The sequence below is a fragment of the Scyliorhinus torazame genome, chromosome 6 (genome assembly GCF_047496885.1).
Source record: "Scyliorhinus torazame isolate Kashiwa2021f chromosome 6, sScyTor2.1, whole genome shotgun sequence".
Classification (NCBI taxonomy): domain Eukaryota; kingdom Metazoa; phylum Chordata; class Chondrichthyes; order Carcharhiniformes; family Scyliorhinidae; genus Scyliorhinus; species Scyliorhinus torazame.
This window is the reverse complement of record NC_092712.1, coordinates 245,892,319-245,915,178: the sequence shown is the minus strand read 5'-3', so window position 1 is coordinate 245,915,178 and position 22,860 is coordinate 245,892,319. Positions and strand designations below refer to the sequence as shown.

Genomic DNA, 22,860 nt, shown 5'->3' with positions numbered 1-22,860 from the left:
ACTTTGGATACTGTTGGTGGGGGGGGGGGGTTACCAGGGATAAGCCATGGGGCACAGGTCTCTGGCACAGAGTCTGTCCCTGTTGCTCAGAAGGGAAGGGGGAGAGGAGTAGAGCATTAGTCATTGGAGACTCCATAGTTAGGGGCATAGATAGGAGATTCTGGGGAACGAGAGAGACTCGCGGTTGGTGTGATGCCTCCCAGGTGCCAAAGTGTGTGATGTCTCGGATCGTGTTTTTGGGATCCTTAAGGGGGAGGGGAGCAGCCCCAAGTCGTGGTCCACATAGGTACCAATGACATAGGTAGGAAAAGGGATAGGGATTTAAGGCAGGAATTCAGGGAGCTAGGGTGGAAAATTAGATAGAGGACAAACAGAGTTATTATCTCTGGGTTGTTACCCGTGCCACGTGCTAGCGAGATGAGGAACAGAGAGAGAGAGAGAGAGAGAGAGAGAGAGGAGTTGAACACGTGGCTACAGGGATGGTGCAGGAGGGAGGGTTTCAGATTTCTGGACAATTGGGGCTCATTCTGGGGTCGCTGGGACCTCTACAAACGGGATGGTCTACACCTGGACCAGAGGGGTACCAATATCCTGGGGGTGGAATTTGCTAATGCTCTTCGGGAGGGTTTAAACTAGTTCAGCAGCGGCTTGGGAACCTGAATTGTAGCTCCAGTATACAGGAGGTTGAGAGTAATGAGGTCATGAGTAAGGTTTCAAAGTTGCAGGAGTGTACCGGCATGCAGGAAGGTGGTTTATAGTGAGTCTTCTTCGATGCCAGGAGCATCCGGAATAAGGTGGGTGAACTTGCGGCATGGGCTGGTACCTGGGACTTCGATGTTGTGGCCATTTCGGAGACATGGATAAAGCAGGGACAGGAATGGTTGTTACAGGTGCCGGGGTTTAGATATTTCAGTAAGCTCAAGGAAGGTGGTAAAAGAGGGGGAGGGGTGGCATTGTTAGTCAAGGACATATTACGGTGGGACTCGTCGAGTGAGGTAGTATGGGCTGAGGTTAGAAACAGGAAAGGAGAGGTCACCCTGTTAGGGGTTTTCTATAGGCCTCCGGAAAGTTCCAGAGATGTAGAGGAAAGGATTGCAAAGGTGATTCTGGATAGGAGCGAAAGCAACAGGGTAGTTGTTATGGGGGACATTAACTTTCCAAATATTGACTGGAAACGCTATAGTTCGAGTACTTTAGATGGGTCCGTTTTTGTCCAATGTGTGCAGGAGGGTTTCCTGACACAGTATGTAGATAGGCCAAAGAGAAGTGAGGCCATATTGGATTTGGTACTGGGTAATGAGCCAGGACAGGTGTTAGATTTGGAGGTAGGTGAGCACTTTGGTGATAGTGACCACAATTCCATTACTTTTACTTTGTAGAGATGGAAAGGGATAGGTATATACCGCAGGGCAAGAGTTATATCTGGGGGTAAGGCAATTATGATGTGACCAGGCAAGACGTAGGATGGCTGATTCCCTATTAATTTGGCCAAAACCCGATTTAAAATGGCCAACCGAAAAGGCTGATGGGAAAAGCAAGCAACAGGACACAAACGGACAGCTGCAGGCAGAATATCATATTCGGCTCTGGGGAAGTCGGCCCAGATCGATACTCAGGACTATTAACAGCCCATCAACCCAGGCATTTGCAGTTATACTCAGGACTATTAGCAGCCCATCAACCCAGGCATTTGCAGTTTAATCGGCTATCCCCGGGAACAATTGCAACATATTAGCAATTGAATACCGGGCCAGACCTGTCGGCGCCTGCAGTGGCCGAAACAAAGGCAGGCCCCCCGATCGGGGAATCGCCTCGCAATTGGACGTATCGAACCCAGTGATTGGGAACAAGTCCAATCACTTGGGACTCAGGGTCAAGGGCCACCCCGAGAGGCGGGAAGCCCCTGGGCCCTATAAAGTGAGGGGCAAAGTTCAGATCTCTCTCTCTCTCCCTTCTTCGCCTGCTCGAGACCTTCGCAAGAATATCAATCAGCAACTGTAAGTTTGAATCCAGCTATCGCTATCCGATAAAGACTCCTAGCCATCGACCTGTATTAGCCTTTTGAATCCCGTGGGCTCTTCCTAAAGTTAAGTATTGGCCAGTAGTGATAGGTTTCTATATAGATAGTAGGATCATTGTGTAAACATTACTTGTTGTATATAATAAATGACCGTTGATTTCAATCTTACTAAGCGGTGTGCTGACTTATTAATCATAACTTGAGCTTGAACCATGTGGCGGTATTAGAAAGATATCTGGCGACTCGTGAGCAAAGGTGACATAATCAGAGCTAATAAACGAAGGCTAAAAAGAGCAACATGGGCACAATGGAAATGTGGAGCTTGTTCAAGGAACAGCTATTGCGTGTCCTTGATAAGTATGTATCTGTCAGGCAGGGAGGAAGTGGTCGAGCGAGGGAACCGTGGTTTACTAAAGCAGTCGAAACACTTGTCAAGAGGAAGGAGGCTTATGTAAAGATGAGACATGAAGGTTCAGTTAGGGCGCTCGAGAGTTACAAGTTAGCTAGGAAGGACCTAAAGAGAGAGCTAAGAAGAGCCAGGAGGGGACATGAGAAGTCTTTGGCAGGTAGGATTAAGGATAACCCTTAAAGCTTTCTATAGATATGTCAGGAGTAAAAGAATGGCTAGGGTAAGAGTAGGGCCAGTCAAGGACAGTAGTGGGAAGTTGTGCATGGAGTCCGAGGAGATAGGAGAGGTGCTAAATGAATATTTTTCGTCAGTATTCACACAGGAAAAAGACAATGTTGTCGAGGAGAATACTGAGATTCAGGCTACAACACTAGAAGGGCTTGAGGTTCATAAGGAGGAGGTGTAGCAATTCTGGAAAGTGTGAAAATAGATAAGTCCCCTGGGCCGGATGGGATTTATCCTAGGATTCTCTGGGAAGCGAGGGAGGAGATTGCTGAGCCTTTGGCTTTGATCTTTAAGTCATCTTTGTCTCCAGGAATAGTGCCAGAAGACTGGAGGATAGCAAATGTTGTCCCCTTGTTCAAGAAGGGAAGTAGAGACAACCCCGGTAACTATAGACCAGTGAGCCTTAGCAAAATCTTGGAAAGGTTTATAAGAGATAGGATGTATAATCATCTGGAAAGGAATAATTTGATTATAGATAGTCAACACGGTTTTGTGAAGGGTAGGTTGTGCCTCACAAACCTTATTGAGTTCTTTGAGAAGGTACCCAAACAGGTGGATGAGGGTAAAGCAGTTGATGTGGTGTATATGGATTTCAGTAAAGCGTTTGATAAGGTTCCCCACGGTAGGCTACTGCAGAAAATATGGAGGCATGGGATTCAGAGTGATTTAGCAGTTTGGATCAGAAATTGGCTAGCTGGAAGAAGACAAAGGGTGGTGGTTGATGGGAAATGTTCAGACTGGAGTCCAGTTATTAGTGGTGTACCACAAGGATCTGTTTTGGGGCCACTGCTGTTTGTCATTTTTATAAATGACCTGGAGGAGGGCGTGGAAGGATGGGTGAGTAAATTTGCAGATGACACTAAAGTCGGTGGAGTTGCGGACAGTGCGGAAGGATGTTACAAGTTACAGAGGGACATAGATAAGCTGCAGCGCTGGGCTGAGAGGTGGCAAATGGAGTTTAATGCAGAAAAGAGGTGATTCATTTTGGAAGGAATAACAGGAAGACAGAGTACTGGGCTAATGGTAAGATTCTTGGCAGTGTGGATCAGCAGAGGGATCTAGGTGTCCATGTACATAGATCCCTGAAAGTTGCCACCCAGGTTGAAAGGATTGTTAAGAAGGCGTACGGTGTGTTAGCTTTTATTGGTAGAGGGATTGAGTTTTGGAGCCATGAGGTCATGTTGCAGCTGTACAAAACTCTGGTGCGGCCGCATTTGGAGTATTGCGTGCAATTCTGGTCGCCGCATTATAGGAAGGATGTGGACGCATTGGAAAGGGTGCAGAGGAGATTTACCAGAATGTTGCCTGGTATGGAGGGAAGATCTTATGAGGAAAGGCTGAGGGACTTGAGGCTGTTTTCGTTAGAGAGAAGAAGGTTAAGAGGTGACTTAATTGAGGCATACAAGATGATCAGAGGATTGGATAGGGTGGACAGTGAGAGCCTTTTTCCTTGGATGGTGATGTCCAGCACGAGGGGACATACCTTTAAATTTAGGGGAGATAGATATAAGACAGATGTCAGAGGTAGGTTCTGCCTGCAAGAGTAGTGGACTCGTCAACACTAAGGGCATTCAAATGGTCATTGGAAACACATATGGACGATAAGGGAATAGTGTAGATGGGCTTTAGAGTGGTTTCACAGGTCGGCGCAAGGGCCGAAGGGCCTGTAATGTTCTATGTTCTAAGGCTCTCAATAGATAATATATTCCAGGACTTCAGTACTATTTCTGCAGGAAGAGAAACAATGACCTGAATAACCCCATTGATGTCATAAATTGTTTACGTCTTCGACCTTAAGATAAGGTAAGATCAATTCTTGAGTTACCTCTTCTGTTTAAAAAAGATCCCTATCAGCTATTATACCACATGATAGATTTTACAGTGCAGAAGGAGGCCATTCGGCCCATCGTGTCTGCACCGGCTCTTGGAAAGAGTACTCTACCCAAGGTCAACCCCTCCACCCTATCCCCATAACCCAGTAACCCCACCCAACACTAAGGGCAATTTTGGACACTAAGGGCAATTTATCATGGCCAATCCACCTAACCTGCACATCTTTGGACTGTGGGAGGAAACCGGAGCAGCCGGAGGAAACCCACGCACACACGGGGAGGATGCACAGACTCCACACAGACAATGACCCAAGCCGGAATCGAACCTGGGACCCTGGAGCTGTGAAGCAATTGTGCTATCCACAATGCTACCGTGCTGCCCATCAGCCAGCTCAACGTTATAAAGTGTGAAAGCATATATTTTACTCACCAGCATGGTGCAGCAAAGATCCTTGATCAATTTTCTTTTTCATATTATAAAGCTGAATAGTTTCATCTTTACTGCCTGTTGCCACATATTGATCATTTGCAGCTACAATGGTTAAAGAGGCTGTATGAGCATGATGGGTAAAGTCAGGTTCAGGATTCCAGCTCTAAAAAGAACAATAATTTACAAGAATACTCATTAATTCTCAACAGCAGTGCACTCATTCAGATCAAAGCATCCACATGCATGCAGTGTGGCTGATATTGTGCATATGGACTTTCAAAGATTGTTAATAAAGTTGCACATGAAGGGTCAGTGGCAATGTGGAAACGAAACAGGTCAGCATATTTGTGAATGGTGAGACTGGAGTGAACAATACAATTCCTAGTAGATGACTGATGAAGGGCAGTGAATGCTGGCTACATGGACTTCAGTAAAGCCTTTGACAAGGTCCCTCATGGCAGACTGGTACAGAAGGTGAAGTCACACGGGATCAGAGGTGAGCTGGCAAGATGGACACAAAACTGCCTCGGTCATAGAAGACAGAGGGGAGCAGTGGAGGGTGTTTTTCTGAATGCAAGGCTATGACTAGTGGTGTCCCACAGGGATCAGTGCTGGGATCTTTGTTGTTCGTAGTACATAGAAATGATTTGGAGGAAAACGTAATTGGTCTGATTAGCAAGTTTGATAACGACACAAAGGTTGGTGGAGTTGCAGATAGTGATGAGGATTATCAGAGGATACAGCAGGACATAGATAGGTTGGCAATTTAGGTGGAGAAATGGCAAATGTGGGGTAATGCATTTTGGAAATTCTAATACAGGTGGGAAATATACAGTAAATGGCAGAACCCTTAAGAGTATTGACAGGCAGAGAGATCTGGAACAACAGATCCACAGATCACAAAGTGGCAACGTAGGTGGATAAGGTAGTCAAGAAGGCATACGCATACTTGCCTTCATCGGTGGGGCATTGCGTATAAAAATTGGAAAGTTACGTTGCAGATGCACAGAACCTTAGTTATGCCATACTTAGAATATTGCGTACAATTCCGGTCACTACAAGGATGTGGAGGCTTTGGAGAGTGTGCAGAAGAGGTTTACCAGAATGTTGCCTGGTCTGGAAGGTATTAGCTATGAGGAGAGGTGGATAAGCTCGGATTGTTTTCACTGGAACAATGGAGGTTGAGGGCGAACTGATAGAAGGCTACAAAATTATAAGTGGCATGGACAGAGCGGATCGTCAGATGCTCTTTCCCAGCATGGAAAAGTCAGTTACTAGGAGACATAGGATTAAGACGCGAGGGGCAAAGTTTAGAGGAGATGTGCAAGGCAAAATGTTTAGACAGAGGGTTGTCAGTGCTTCGAACGCGCTGTAGGGGTGAGGTGATGGAACCAGGCACGATAGTGACGCTCAAGAAGCATCTTGACAAATACATGAATAGGATGGGAATAGAGGGATAGGGACCCCTGAAGTGCAGAAGGTTTTAGTTTAGACAGGCATTATGGTGGCGCAGGCTTGGAGGACCGAAGGGGCTGTTCCTGTGCTGTACTGTTCTTTGTTACTAGGAATTTTTAATACATATTAATGGCTAGGCATTCAGAATATAGGGTACAAATTGAAAGTTTCTGAATGATGCAAAACAGTAAAAGTAATAAAGATTAGGGACGGCATAAGTGAAATGAGCAGACACAGAGGGTGTAAAACCCAACACACAAGCATGCAGTGTTGCACTTCTAATAATGCTGGATTTTACACTACAGATTCTCAGTAAGTTTCCAAAAGGAAATCGAAGGTGGAAATTTGCAAGAATATTAGGGATTGGATAACTGTTCAAAAGACTGACAATGCACTGAATGGCCTGTATCATCCATAGAATTTAGTTATGGGCCAGGGTTTAGAAAACTCCAAAGTATATCATGGAGTTCACCTGACCCACAACTGTTTATAGATTTTAGTTATCAGGAGCACAACGATCTACCCTTCAGGTGTTATTCAACAGAGACCGTAAGCACTTTTAATCAAAAACAAAGTTTATTCTACAAATTCAGTAAACATTTCTATAAATACACACAGTAAGCATTTTTATCAACTACAAACATAAATACCCCACACAGCTACAGTTCTTATATAAAATCCTTAATAACTTACCTTTCACTGTTTCAATTTGGTAACAACGCCCAATACCAGAAAAACTCTTTTACTAAAACAGTAGATTATCATAGAATTTACAGTGCAGAAGGAGGCCATTCGGCCCATCGAGTCTGCACCGGCTCCCGGAAAGAGCACCCCACCCAAGGCCAACACCGCCACCCTATCCCCATAACCCAGTAACCCCACCCAACACTAAGGGCAATTTTGGACACTAAGGGCAATTTATCATGGCCAATCCACCTAACCTGCACATCTTTGGACTGTGGGAGGAAACCGGAGCACCCGGAGGAAACCCACGCACACACGGGGAGGATGTGCAGACTCCGCACACAGTGACCCAAGCTGGAATCGAACCTGGGACCCTGGAGCTGTGAAGCAATTGTGCTATCCACACTGCTACCGTGCTGCCCACTGTAGGTTTGAATTATTTCCAGAAAACAGTTCTCAAGTGATCTGGACACCTTTTAACATGCAGGGATCTGGACACCTTTTAACATGCAGAGAGAGAGAAAAAAAGAGAGAGAGAGAGAGGGAGGTACAAATTGAAAGTTTCTGAATGATGCAAAACAGTAAAAGTAACAAAGATTCTTTGTCTGAATCCACCTTCCAACAGTATAAACCGAAAGTAAAACTCAGAACCACAGCCAGCTCCCAGCTCAAAACGAAAGTAAAATCCAGAGCCACAGCCCAGCTCCAACCACACAATGACAGCACAGAAGCCATGTGATAATACAGAACATTTCTTAAAGGGACACTCCCATGATACACCACCCCCCCCACCCACAAATAAAACCATCAACTTCAAAGATGGTTTCATTTTTCACCTTTTCACTTTCCTTTAAGAAAATTTGACAAGAAATGTACTATTTTTAAAACAAAACAAAACACGCAAACATTTATATTAACATAGTCCATTTTAGTTCTTCTTCTTCCTGCAACTGGAATCCCCCTTGATTAACAGTCTCTTTGGACACCAAGGTCTCTGCACCTCGGCATTTTTCTTTGAGGTCAGGTGTTGAGCAAGAGGTCAACGAGAGCTAGCCCTCCTCCCCAGAAGCTGTGGATAAACTTGTATCTGAGATCACCACTGCAGACGTCAGAACAGCCTTCTCAAAGGTCAACCCATGGAAAGCCACTGGCCCGGATGGGGTACCCGGACGAGCACTCACGTCTTGCGCGGATCAGCTGGCGGGGGTATTCGCAGACATCTTCAACCTCTCTTTACAACAATCTGAGGTCCCTATCTGCTTCAGGAAAACGACCATCATCCCTGTACCAAAAAAAGGTCAAGCAGCGTGCCTTAATGACTATCATCCAGTGGCTCTGACATCCAACATCATGAAGTGCTTCGAATCAACTCCAGCCTCCCAGATTGCCTCTACAGTTCGCCTATCGCTGCAACGGGTCCACAGCAGACGCCATCTCCATGGCCCTGCACTGTTGCTAACTTTTGGTTGGTTCAATTGGCTCGGTTTTATAACCTTTGCTCTAGAGTCGCCAGGTATCTTTATGATACTGCCACGAGGTTCAAGTTCAAGGAATGATCAATAACTCAATACACCAATTAGTAAGATTCAAATCAAAACACATTTATTATACACAGTAAATCGCTACTCATGCATAAACTCTACTTTCTAGGCTATTTCTATCACTAAAAGGCCTATACTTAGCTTTGGACTGGTCCACCAGGTCAGGGGAACAAATGACCTTTCGTTCAGGTCCTGAGTCTAAAGGATTCAAAAACTGGTATGGACTGGTAGCTAGGAGCACCTATCTTGTAGCGAGCATTGACTGAAGACTTACTTGGTTGATGCGGCAGCTTGGACAGGTCACTCTCACGGGTTGATTCAAGTTGCTGAGTGACCCTGCCAAAGAAGGACGATTTGAACTTGGGGGCGTTACTTTATAGTCCCCAGGGGCTTCCCACCCTTCGGGGCGGACCCCGTACCTGGTTCCAAGTGATTGGACTACTTTCCGATCACTTGGATCGATTTCTCCAATGCTGGAGCGGTTCCCTGATCGCTGGGCGGTCCCTAAATGTCCGTTGGCCTTCCTTGGTCTTGGCTCCTGCTGGTGCCGAGGAGTCTGGCTTGGCTTTATTTACCTTAACTGTTGCCACTGTGCCTGGGAATCGCACATTACTATGTAGATGGCTGCTGCATTACTATGCAGATGGCTGCTGGTTTCAGTGCTGTCTGGTTGTTTTGCAGGTTCCAATATACATGATTTCTGTATTTGCTAGTCTTTGCCTGTGTTGGCTGAATTTCCCTTCAGCCTTTGTGGTTCTCCATTTTAAGTCGGGAAGTGGCCAACCCAGATGGCTACAGCACTCTACCCTGGAACACCTGGATAACAAAGACACCCATGTCAGACTCCTATTCATCGACACAGCTCAGCTTTCAACACCATCATTCCTATGAAACTCATGTCCAAACTCCATAGCCTTGGCCTCGGCTCCTCCCTCTGCGACTGGATCCTGAACTTTCTAACCCACAGGCCACAATCAGTAAAGATTGGCATCAACACCTCTTCCACGATCACCCTCAACACCGGTGCCCCACAGGGCTGTGTCCTCAGCCCCCTACTATACTCCTTATACACCTATGACTGTGTGGCCAAACCCCCCTCCAACTCGATTTTCAAATTTGCTGATGACACCACCGTAGTGGATCGGATTTCAAACAATGACGAGACAGAGTACAGGAATGAGATAGAGAATCTGGTGAACTGGCGCGACGACAATAATCTCTCCCTCGATGTCAACAAAATGAAGACTTCTTACTGTGCTCACCCCAGTCCAACGCCGGCATCTCCACATCATAACAAAATGAAGGAGATTGTCATCGACTTCAGGAAGCATAGTGGAGAACATGCCCTGTCTACATCAATGGGAACGAAGTAGAAAGGGTCGAGAGCTTCAAGTTTTTAGGTGTACAGATCACCAACAGCCTGTCCTGGTCCCCCCCATGCCGACACTATAGTTAAGAAAGCCCACCGACTCTACTTTCTGTGAAGACTAAGGAAATTTGGCATGTCAGCTACGAACATCACCAACCTCTACAGATGCACCACAGAAAGCATTCTTTCTGGTTGTATCACAGCTTGGTATGGAGCCTGCTCTGCCCAAGACCGCAGGAAACTACAAAAAGGTTGTGAATGTAGCCCAGTTCATCACTCAAACCAGCCTCCCATCCATTGACTCTATCTATAATTCCCACTGCCTCAGAAAGGCAGCCAGCATAATTAAGGACCCCACGCACCCCAGACATACTCTCTTCCACCTTCTTTCATCATGAAAAAGATACCGAAGTTTGAGGTCATGTACCAACCGACTCAAGAACAGCTTCTTCCCTACTGCCATCAGACTTTTGAATGGACCTACCTCGTATTAAGTTGATCTTTTCTCTGCACCTTGCTATAACTCTAACATTATATTCTGCAGTCTCTCCTTCCTTTCCTATGTACGGTATGCATAGTTTGTACTGCATGCAAGAAACAATACTCTTCACTGTATACTAATACATGTGACAATAATAAATCAAATCAAATCAATCCGATCACAGGGCCTCTTGTAATTCTCCAACACAGGAGCCGTGGTTAACACAGCCTTCAAATGGCTGTTGACACTCCGCCGTCCACTGAAATTTGCTATGCTTCTTCAGCAAGTCCGTCAGTGGAGCAACTAAGCAACTAAAATTTGGCAGAAATTTTCGGTAAGATCTACACATGCCAAGTAATCGCATTATTTCCCTTCGCGTTGAGGGTATTGGAAACTCCCCAATAACTTTTATATTCACATCCCGTGGGACCATTCGACCCTGTCCAATTGTAATGCCAAGGAACGTAACTTGGGCTTTTCCAAATTCACTTTTGGCTAGGTTTCCCTCCAAACCCGCCTCCTGAAGTCGATCAAATAACTCCATCAGTTGCTTCAAATGTTCTTTCCATGTCTGACAAAAAATCACCAGATCGTAGACGAATACCGCACAATTGGGTAATCCTCAAACAACTTTGTTAGTTGCCGTTGACCCTGTAATCCGCATTCAAATTTTTCCTACCAAAATGAATCACCTCGCACTTACCGGGGTTAAACTCCATCTGCCATTTTTCGGCCCAGCTCTGCATCCTATCAATGTCTCTTTGCAGCCTACAACAGCCCTCCACTTTCCCTGCACAATAACTCCACCAATCTTGGTGTCATCAGCAAATTTACTGACCCACCCTTCAGCCCCCTCCTCCAAATCATTGCTAAAAATCACAAATAGCAGAGGACCCAGCACTGATCCGTGCGTGGTACACTGCTGGAAACTGGTCCCCAGTCTGAAAATGGTCCATCCACCACCACCCTCTGCCTTCTATGTGATAGCCAGTTACTTATCCAATTGGCCAAATTTCCCTCTATCCCACACCTCCTTACTTTCTTCATGAGCCGAACATAGGGAACCTTATCAAACGCTTTACTAAAATCCATGTATACGACATCAACTGCTTTACCTTCATCTACACATTTAGTTCCCTCCTCAAAGAATTCAATCAAATTTGTACGGCAAGATTTACCTTTCACGAATCCGTGTTGACTATCTTGGATTAAGCTGCATCTTTCCAAATGGTCATAAATCCTATCCTTCAGGACCTTTTCCATTAACTTACCAACCACCAAAGAAAGACTAACCGGCCCATAATTACTAGGGTCATTCCTTGAACAGAGGAGCAACATTTGCCACTCTCCAGTCCTCTGGCACTATCCCCATGGACAGTGAGGACCCAAAGATCAAAGCCAAAGGCTCTGCAATCTCATCCCTTGCCTCCCAAAGAATCCTAGGATATATCCCATCTGTCCCAGGGGACTTGTCGACCCTAAGGTTTTTCAAAATTGCTAATACATCCTTCCTCAGAACACCTACCTCCTCCAGCCTACCCGCCTGTATCACACTCTCATCCTCAAAAACATGGCCCCTCTCCTTGGTGAACACTTAAGAAAAGTATTCATTCAATGCCTCTCCTATCTCTTCTGACTCGATGCACAAGTTCCCACTACTGTCCTTGACCTGCCCTAACCTCACCCTGGTCATTCTTTTATTTCTCACATAAGAGTAAAAAGCCTTGGGGTTTTCCTTAATCCGACCCACCAAGGACTTCTCATGCCCCCTCCTAGCTCTTCTAAGCCCTTTTTTCAGCTCATTCCTTGCTACCTTGTAACCCTCAAGCGACCCAACTGAACCTTGTTTTCTCATCCTTACATACGCTTCCTTTTTCCTCTTGACAAGACATTCAACCTCTTTTGTAAACCATGGTTCCCTCACACGGCAATTTCCTCCCTGCCTGACAGGGACATACCTAGCAAGGACACACAGTATTTGTTCCTTGAACAAGCTCCACTTTTCATTTGTGCCTTTCCCTGACAGTTTCTGTTCCCACCTTATGCTCCCTAATTCTTGCCTAATCACATCATAATTACCCCTCCCCCAATTATAAACCTTGCCCTGCCGTATGGCCCTATCCCTCTCCATTGCAATAGTGAAAGACACCGAATTGTGGTCACTATCTCCAAAGTGCTCCCCCACAAACAAATCTAACACTTGGCCCAGTTCATTACCCAGTACCAAATCCAATATGGCCCCACCTCTTGTCGGTCTATCCACATATTGTCGGTCTATCCACATATTGTGTTAGGAAACCCTCCTGCACACACTGTACAAAAACTGCCCCATCCGAACAGTTCGACCTATAGAGGTTCCAATCAATATTTGGAAAGTTAAAGTCACCCATGACAACTACCCCAAGACCTCCACACCTATCCATAGTCTGTTTTGCAATTTCTTCCTCCACATCTCTATTACTCTTTGGGGGCTCAAAGAAAATTCCTAACAACGTGACCGCTCCTTTCCTATTACTAACTTCAGCCCATATTACCTCAGTAGGAAGATCCCCCTTGAACTGCCTTTCTGCAGCCGTTAAACTATCCTTGATTAACAATGCTACTCCTCCACCTCTTTTACCACCTTCCCTCCTCTTACTGAAACATCTATACCCCGGAACTTCCAACAACCATTAATGTCCCTGTTCTAACCATGTCTCCGTAATGCCCACAACATCGTAGTCCCAAGTATCAATCCACGCTCCAAGTTCACCTACCTTATTCCGGATGCTCCTTGCATTCAAGTAGGCACACTTCAACCCACCTTCCTGTCTGACAATACACTCCTGCGACCTTGATACCCTCCTCAGTACTTCACTACTCTCAACACTGGCTTCTGGACTACAGCCCGTTTTCCCATCCCCCTGACAAATTAGTTTAAACCCCTCCCCAAGAGCCACAGCAAATTTCCCTCCCAGGATATTGATGCCCCTCTGGTTCAGGTGTAAACCGTCCTGTCTGGACAGGTCCCACCTTCCCCAGAATGTGCTCCAATTATCCACGTAACCCTCCCTCCTACACCATCGTGTTTATCTGCACTCTCTCCCTGTTCCACAACTCGCTAGCACGTGGCACCGGCAACAAACCAGAGATGACAACATGGTTTGTCCTGGCTCTCAGCTGCCACCCTCGCTCCCTAAATTCCTGTTTTAAATCCCCGTCCCTTCTCTTACCTATGTCATTGGTACCGATGTGTACCACTACTTGTGACTGTTCCCCCTCCCCTTTAAGGATTCTGCAAACACGGTCCGAGACGTCACGGAGCCTGACACCCGGGAGGCAACATACCATCCGTGAGTCTCTTTCGTTGCCACCGAACCATCTATCTGTCCCTCTAACTATCAAGTCCCCAATAACTATTGCTCTCCTGCTCTTCCTCCTTCCCTTCTGAGCCACTCAGTGCTGGAGATCTGTTCACCGTGGATTACCCCTGGTAGGTCGTCCCCCTCAACAGTATCCAAAGCGGTATATTCTTACTGAGGGGAACGACCACAGAGGATCCCTGCACTGACTGCTTCCTCCCAGCCCCTCTCACCGTCACCCATCTATCTTGATTCTTCAGAGTAACTACATCCCTGAAGCTACTATCTATGACCACCTCTGCCTCCCGAATGATGCAAAGTTCACCCAGCTCCAGTTGCCGAACGCGGTTTCTAAGGAGCTGGAGATGGGTGCACTTCCCACAGGTGAAATCAGCAGGGACACTGACGGCTTCCCTCACCTCAAACATTCTGCAGGAGGAACATTGCACTGCCTCCCCTGCCATCCCCTCTAGATAGCTTGCGGATAAATCAAGAAGAAAGAAAGAAAGAGCTTACCTGATATTCACTCAACCCCTTAGGCTAAAGGAGGTGGAAGGGTGGGGGACACTACAAGTATAGTGTCTCGGGTTTAGGAACCGCCCAACTTAAACACAGGTAAAAATAAAACACTTAACCAGCAACCACTGCGCCCCTGCACTATAACAGCAATTTTATAACAACATTTCTATATCTTTTTGTTGTAACTCCGCCAAATTTTCCTGAACTAAAAATATCCGCCTAATCCTCCACCTGTTCTTGTTCTTTTCCAACCATTTGATCAAAAATCGTTTCTGATAATTGAACTTCAACTTCACTCTTTGATTTCTCCTCTTCACCTGTGATTTTGCGACCTTGCTACTACACAATCCGGAAAAATCCCAGGATATTCGTCCTTCAACACTTCAGTTGTCTGATTTCCCACTGGCTTATCAACCACAGTAAGCATCATTTCCACCTGCGATCCAGCTATATCATACCCAAGATAAACTGTATTCCTGGACAAGATAGTTTCTCTATTACTCCTACTACCACTTCACCACTCTTCACTGGACTTTCCAACCTTGCTTTATATAATGGAACACTACTCTTCTCATCCTGAATTCCACATATTACCACCTTTTCTGGCAACATTCCTCCCAAGCTACATAACTCCTCATCTCGTACCATCAAAGATTGACTAGCTCCCGTATCTCTTAAAATTCTGACTTCTTTACCTACTTCTCCTGTACACGAGTAAACTTTACCCACACAAGTAAATTCTTTAAAGAGATCTGGTACCATCTTATCAATCAAGTCTTGATCAGGCTGTACAAACTTTTGCACCTCCTTCGCTTCACTTGGGATTTCCTTTACCACTTTAACAAACCCAACTGGCTTATCCTGTTTCGCCACATCAGCCTTCCAATGCTTTTCTTCAACTCCCAACACTGACTTTATATGGCCTAGTTTTTTTTTTTAAAACAGTAAAAGCAGCTGAAATTTTTCATTTCTCTTCTACCCTCCTGGATTTCCTGTTTAATCTGAGGTACACTCTCCTTATTATCTCATCAGATTCCCTTTACCACTTGAGTATTTCTCTTTTCCCCAGTTTCTATCCCTCATAGGCTGAAACTGATGTTGGTAACCAAACCTGATTGATGAACTAATTCATGTGGTGATATACATCACTGTAAGTACACAAAGGGTGAAGGTACATACACTACACCTAGCTAGACACTAGAGGGAACACCAGAGACATGACACACAGTCAACCAATAGGTCAGCAAGATAGGCCATGACCAATGGGCAGTCACGATACACACAGAGGTGACACGACCACCAACCCATATAAAAGGACACATCACACATGCTCAGTCTCTTTCCAGTGGAGACTCTCTAGAGTACAGACACAGGATTGATTGAACATCTCTCCCACCACATGGATTGTAGCAAACTGGTTTGTCAGTCTGAGTAGCTATAGAAGGATTAACAGTAGCGTTGAATCCAAGTAGGAGAATTGTTAATAGATCAATAAACGTGTTGAAGCTATCTGAACCAAGTCTAAACCTTCCTTTGTCAGAGTGCACATCAAGGAAGCAGCTTATGCCACGACAAAAACGTAACAAAACACCACCCATGATTGTTAAGCTTTAAACCAATACCTACTACAATAAGCTAACAAAAGTATTAATCAAACAGATTCGTAAAATACAAATAAACCACCTGGAACGGAAAAAGTACAGTATCAGAACAAAAGGTTAATAAACTGTTGCAGTTTACGATGCTGTGGTAATTTTTTTTTCCATTTAAAAGATCCAGGCATGAGTAGTCTGAAAATGCTATTTAAGTAGAAACAGAAACAGAAAATACTGGGCAATGTATTTCTACATGGATCTAAAGTACAGATCCCTCTCAGGCTACATCAAGAGGGTCGGTTTGCGAATTGGAGCCCCACAACAGTGAGAACCACCTAATGGTGCTGAGGTTCGGAGCCAAGCTGCATATCCATGCAATTCGCTTACTTGCTCCGGTTTCTTTACCCGATAACCAAAAATAATCTGCTCGTAGCAACCAGCGACCAGCAGCACCTCACAGCCACTCCTGGCCTCATGCGCCATCTCTCCTCAGGAAATGAGTGAGAAAAGACCCAGGGTCCTGCAGCATTTCATTGATGCGGGAAAATGACGTCAGCGCCTGCCCAATCGCAGTTGCTGATCCTGCTGAAAGGTCATTTGACATCTCAGGTCGGGCAGCAACTCCTTCTGCTGCAAATAACAAGAAGAGGGTGATAGTGGAGTTAGCTGTCCTCTGAAAGGTCCATAAGCGAGGCTGAAAGTCAAACTGCGCTCCGGCGCCTGTGAAGGACGGACTAACGGTTTGTCCTGGGACGAATCTTTTGATCGGATGTGCGGACGAATCCGGGACGCTTTGGGACAGACGGACATGGCCACCCTGTGGATGGGTGACGTGAGTGTCCTTATCGTAATCGGTAGATGCGGCGGCCGGAAAGAAATGCATCGAGAGTGAAGTCTGGGTTTGGGGAGGTCACGTGTTAAGTATAAGTTGAGGAATGTTGACAATAAGGCCCCAGCTCCTCTGTCACTTGGTCTAGGGGCAGTCTCCCGCCTCTGTCACAGTGATAAGGTCGCAAAATGTCACCTTGCGTGTGCATTTTCCTCTGTAATCAGGTTGACCTCGTAATCAGGTTGACCCTTTAATGCTGTGTTCCTGAAGCATTGCAATGTTGGGGAACAACGTTTTTAAAGCACTTTTCCCGAGCTTCTGAGCGGGATTCTCCAATAATAGTCACTGGCGAATCGCTCTGGACTTTCCTGAAGAAAGTTCTGAGTGATTCTATCTGCAGGGGGCTGACAGGGCCCCAGAGTGCTCCTCGCAGCTCTGGCTGCGGATATGGGGCCCAGTGCCGCCCCGTGGGACATGGCGGACTCAGCCCGCGGAGCGGCACCAGAAATGTAGGCACCCCCGAGATCCTGCTCGCCTGCGGGTTCATGATGCCCGATCGCCCCCCTAGCCATCCATGAGGTGTCGTCCCCCCCCCCCCTCCCCCCGTGCTCGATCCCCCCACCAGGGCGGTGGTGGACTAGGTCCGCAGCCGCCACCGGCCGTTCCCGGCAGCCGATAAGTGGTTACAACCATGCCGTTGGGAACCCGGCCAGTTTTCCTTGGGGAAACGTTGGGGGAGGGGGGGGGGTTCCTCTGTCAATGGCTCCCCACCTGTGCCGCGTAGTTCGCGCGCACTTGAGCGGCGTCGGACCGGATTTCGGCAAAAATGGCCATTCTCCGCCCCCGCGCTGATCGCGATTTTGCCGCGGAACCTTGGACAATCCAGCCCTATATCTCCCAAAGTGCTTGCACATCCAATGAAGCCCTATTGAAGTGTCGGACTCCTCGCAGTTCTAACTTAAGAAATCCGCCTCCAGATGCAATGACCGAACAGGGCTTGATGACGACAAACTTCCATTGGATTGTTCTATGATTATGCTTGGTGGAGTATTGCAGTGGTTTGCCATTGCCTTCTGCAGTATGGTAGACCAGACAACTCCCGCTCTTACTGTCTGCCATGAGGCATATTGTAAGGATTTACTGACTGATTAATCAAACTGTTTGGCCACATTAAATGGGTGCCGTCAAGCCCTGAAGTGGGACTTTAACCCAAAATGTCTGGCTCACTGCACCACAAGACCTGTTGTAGGTACAGCTATGTGATAATGACCAGATGTTCTGTTTATTTTAATAGTATACCTTGATCAAGACAGTAAGGATAACTCCTCTGCTCTTGAAATAACGCCATGGGATCTTTTAGATCCACCTGGGAGGGCATATGTGGTCTCGTTTTAACATCTCATCCCCCCAAAAAATAGCACCTCTAACAGTGCAGCAGTTTCTTAGTACTGCGCTGGAGATTTCTATGCTCAAGTCCCAGATTGGAACCTGTGCCCACAACTATCTGACTCAGAGGTGAATTTGTGACCAACCGAGGCTAACAATGTTGAAAATGTTGCCTTTTGGTGAGATCTGAAATTTGAATTTCTAGATCTTTTGCTTAAAAATGTGAATGTACCTCCTGAGTGTATCTAACAAGAATACTGGTGAGGGCATGCTGCCTCACTGATGTCAAGGTCAAGAATGTCACGAGAATCCACATCTTTCTGAAGTGCAGGGGTAAACAGCCGGAGCTCGTGTTCCTACCAGTACTAAGTGAAATACCTTGGTAGGGATTGAGCAAGGACACTGACAAGTTGGTGGAGTGGGAAGATAGGTGAAACATGAAGCTCAATTCAAAGAAGTGTGAGGTGGTGCATTTTGGTAGGAAGAACATGGAGCGACAATATAAAATAAGGAATAAAATTCTTAAAGGGGTGCAGGAGGAGAGGGACTGGGGTATTTATGTGCATAGACCATAGAATCCCTACAGTACAAAAGGAGGCCATTCGGCACCAACCCTTGGAAAGAGCAGCCTACCTCCGTAACCCAGTAACCCTAATAACCTTTTGGACACTAAGGGGCAATTTAGCATTGCCAATCCACTTAACCTGAACATCTTTCGACTGGGAGGAAACCGGAGCACCCGGAAGAAACCCATATGCAGACACATGGAAAAGTGCACACTCCACACAGAGACTCACCCAAGGCTGGAATTGAACTCTGTCCCTAGCAGTGTGAGGTAGCAGTGTTCACCTCTGTGCCACCGTTCCGATCATTGAAGATGGCAGGATATATGAGGAAGGGGGTTACTAACGCATATAGTATTCTGGGCTTTATTAATAGGGGCATAGAGTAGAAGTGCAAGGAGATTATACTGAACCTATACAAGACACTAGTTAAACCTCAGATGGGTGCCACACAATAGGAAGGATGTAAGATTTGTAAGATGTGAATGCATTGGAAAGAGTGCAGAAGAGATTTACCAGAATGATTCCAGGGATGAGAAACTTCAGTTATGAGCATAGGTTGGAGAGGTTGGGACTATTCTCTTTGGAGAGAAGGTGACTAAGAGGAGATTTGATAGAGATGTTCAAGATCATGAGGGGGCTGGCTAGAGTAGATAGAGAGAAACTGTTCCCGCTAGTAAAAGGATTGAGAATGAGAGGGCACAGAATTGAAGTGATTTGCAAAGGAAGCAAATGTGATATGAGAAGAAAACATTTTCATACGCGTGGTTTGGGTCTGGAATGCACTGCCAGGAAGTGTGGTAGAGGCAGGTTCAGTCGAGGCATTCAAGAGGGAATTAGATGATTACTTAAATGTGCACGGGTACCAAGAAAAAGCAGAGGAATGAATCTAAGCTACAATGCTTGGATGGAGAGCCAGTGCAGACACGATAGACCAAATAGCTCCTTCTGCTCTATAATAATTCTGTGATTCAGAAGGGTGAGGAGCAAAACTTGAAGTGAGAAGACTGGGAAAAGAAAAATATACAACAAAGGGATTTGAATCAAGACAGAAAATGCTGGACAATCTCTGATTTGACAGCATCTGTGGAGAGCGAACGGAGCTAATGTTTCGAGTCTGGATGATGTTTGTCCGAGCTTGGACAAAGAGTCATCCAGACTCTTTTTGTTTTTGTTTCAGATTCCAGCATTTACAGTACTTTGCTTTTATCAAAGGATTTTGATTGTATCATGTCATTGGGCTGAGTTGAGAAAGGGTGGTACCTCTCTACACCCTTCCACTTGGCCAGAACTACACAGTAGGTCTCACACACACCTTCTCGGAAGGCATTGCGCTGAAACAGGAAGCAGGGATGGGTATTAAAAGAGAGCTTGAACAGGGTCATTCCAGCTGAAGGGCAAAGAGGTCTGGTCACTGTTCTCTCCCTCAAACTGAATGTGAAATGCTACACAAAAGGCTCCTTTACTATAAGATCATTAATCAATCAAGTCCAGAATTGCCTGCTCTCTGGTTGCCTCTGGAACTTGCTGTTCTGAGAAACTGTCCCGAAAACACTCTATGAACTCATTTTCCATTTTTGCCTGTACCAATCTGACTCACCCATGCAAATTAAAATTACAGTACTTGGATATGCAGTTGAAGTGCCAGAACTGGCAAGACTGTGGATCAAAAAACTGCAAACTGTAATTTTGCAAAATGGACACAATGAGTTGAAAATTTCTATTATTCTATAAAGCTACAGTTCTGTGGTGAGATTTGCCCTATCAGCAGTGCCATTTTTCAAATGAAACGTGAGTCCAGGGTTACATTTGCCTTCCTGGTAAGCCCTATCGGTAACAGCATCTCAAGCACAAACTTGCTGTTCTTGATTAATGAGGGCATTTCTTGATTAATAAGGGGATCAGGGGTTATGGGGAGAAGGCAGGAGAGTGGGTTTTGTGAGGGTCACGAAGAATCCAGCACAAGTTTCAAGGATACAAAGAAATAACATTTAATAACATATATATACAACAGCAGCAGCAACTTCGCTTGCTGCTTACTTCTTCCTGCTGGTTCCAAACTGGCCAGCTTTATTTATACAGGGAGTCTGCTAATGGTTTCTCTGCCCCCCTCATTGGGGAAACTCATACTCCCACAGGATTGTGGGATTGTCATTAGTCCCCAGCCAATGGTAAGCAGGCAGGTTATAACATCCCTCCCCCCCCCCCCCCCCAAAGTCTAAGGAATCCACCAAAGACCCTGGCGAAGTACGGCGTCGGACTCTTTTTGCCGCAGGCCGGACACCATTTGCACGAGGCGCTGGATTGGGTGGCGTGTATCGAGACCGAGACCGCCGCTTCCGCGATGAACGGCGTAACGGTTGTACACCCACGGCCCGTGGGCCCGAGGATTCCCCCTCTGATGCGTGACCACTTCGATGAACACCTTTGCTTAGGTTGGGGGGGGGGGGTGCTTGGTGAGGTTTGGATTGGGATTTTTTTAAATGGAGAAAAAGGGGGTCAAGATGGAAGAGAAAGGTCACAAAATAAAGTGGTTGAACTCAATGTTGAATCCCGAGGATTATTACATGTCTAATCAGAAGATGACGTGCTGCTCCTTCAGTTTGGATTGGGCTTCACATTGAGGCAGGCCAAGGATGGACATGTGGGCATGAGAGCAAGATGCTGAGTTGAAATGGCAAGCAACAAGAAGGTGGGGTCATGATTGTGGACTAAGCAAAGGTGTTCCACGAAGTGGTCACCGAGTCTGTGTTTAGTATATTATCCATCAAATTTCTCCTTCTCTTTGGCTCTGAAGAAGAACCATACGGATTTGAAACGTTAACTCTGTTTCTCTCTCCACAGATGCTGTTACACTTGCTGAGTTTTTCCAGCATCTTTTGTTTTTAATTATTAATCATAATCAATGTGGCTATCTATCTTTTCCTTGTGTCATGTGAGAGTACCTTGAAGAAATGGATGTTTAAGAAATGTACCTTCAGGAAATGGGTGTTTATCAGTGATGTCAGAGTGTAGGTGGAGCTGGGCTCTCCGTCAGCTTTTTACTTTCGTTTTAGGCTGTTTGCTGCAGGGTGTGTTTTAGTTTCGTTTTCAGAGCTGGATAGCTGCAGTCACAGCCAGAAGGGGTATTAGTCTCCCTCTCTGTCATCTAAAAAACTGTAAATCGATCCTTTGGTGATTTAAAACTAATAACTGCTTTCAGTAGTGACTTTAACCTGATGTGCTTCTGTTAATACTTCTTTTTTGAGTCTTATGGATGTTAAAAGGACAGCTTAAGGATTACGTAGTACTGTATTCTTTGAGGTTTGTATTTGAATTAATGGTTGCTAAGATGTTCACTGTATGTTTTAAAAAGGTTAACTTGAGTTTGTAGCCATCTCAGATGACCACCTGCAAAGGACCATGGGAATTATGGCCAACCCAGGACTCAGACAGACTCAGAGCTTGTGTGTGTATTTGCAACCCAGATAGCTAGACGCGATCGAAACCCCGCTCATTGGCATTCTAATGGCCCATTTCCCCAAAACAAAAGAACTGTACTCAGGTAACCGATACAGATACAGACTAATCGGCGCCACTCCCTTTACTCAGGGAGCCCAAACAGCCAAGGTCAATGATTGCTAAGGACACGCCCAACCATCAAGGCACCCGCCCCTTTATTGGCCAAAATCGAAGGCAGTGATCGGAGCCTGTCGAATTATTGAGTCGAAGTTAAGGACCGCCCCAAAGAGCGCAAAATCCTAGAGGGATAAGGAGGGACACAGCCATATGCTCGGTCTCTCTTAGATCCAGCCTATGCCAACCCAAGTGCAGCATAACGACCAGCCAGACAAGTTCAAGACCCAACAATCGCTACCAGACGGGTGAGCCCAGCAGAAACAGAGCCACTTCTTCCACCCAGCCACGCAAGATCCGGACAAAGGCCTTGTCCATCTGCATAGAGCCGGTTTCCCTGAAGTTAAGTATAGGTTATTGTAATTGTTAGGTGTAGTTTAACTTGTAGTGTTTTGTGTTGCATGGCAAAGTAATCCTTGTGTGTAAATAAACCGTCTTTGAACTTGAACTGACTAACTGGTTGTGTGGTCCTTTGATCGATATCCGTTAAAGCCTTGTGGTGGTATCATTTGATAACTGGCGACTCTAAAGAGCATCATTATTAATTGGCGACATTATTGGTGCCG

At 45.9% G+C, this 22,860-nt stretch overlaps 2 protein-coding genes across 2 annotated transcripts in view; one reads left to right on the top strand and one right to left on the bottom strand.

Annotated features, from left to right (window-relative positions):
* Positions 1-16,452, bottom strand: part of pak1ip1 (PAK1 interacting protein 1) — a 149,005-nt gene extending 132,553 nt beyond the window's left edge. Inside the window, exons 1-2 of the mRNA XM_072509556.1 lie at positions 16,289-16,452; positions 4,917-5,079 (exon numbers count right to left, since the gene is read on the bottom strand). Coding sequence (XP_072365657.1) covers positions 4,917-5,079; positions 16,289-16,384 — 259 coding nt within the window. The 5' untranslated portion in view covers positions 16,385-16,452. The remainder of the gene's footprint in view (positions 1-4,916; positions 5,080-16,288) is intronic.
* Positions 16,453-16,490: 38 nt separating this feature from the next.
* trnau1apb (tRNA selenocysteine 1 associated protein 1b) overlaps positions 16,491-22,860 on the top strand; it is a 204,097-nt gene continuing 197,727 nt past the window's right edge. Inside the window, exon 1 of the mRNA XM_072509557.1 lies at positions 16,491-16,733. Coding sequence (XP_072365658.1) covers positions 16,671-16,733 — 63 coding nt within the window. The 5' untranslated portion in view covers positions 16,491-16,670. The remainder of the gene's footprint in view (positions 16,734-22,860) is intronic.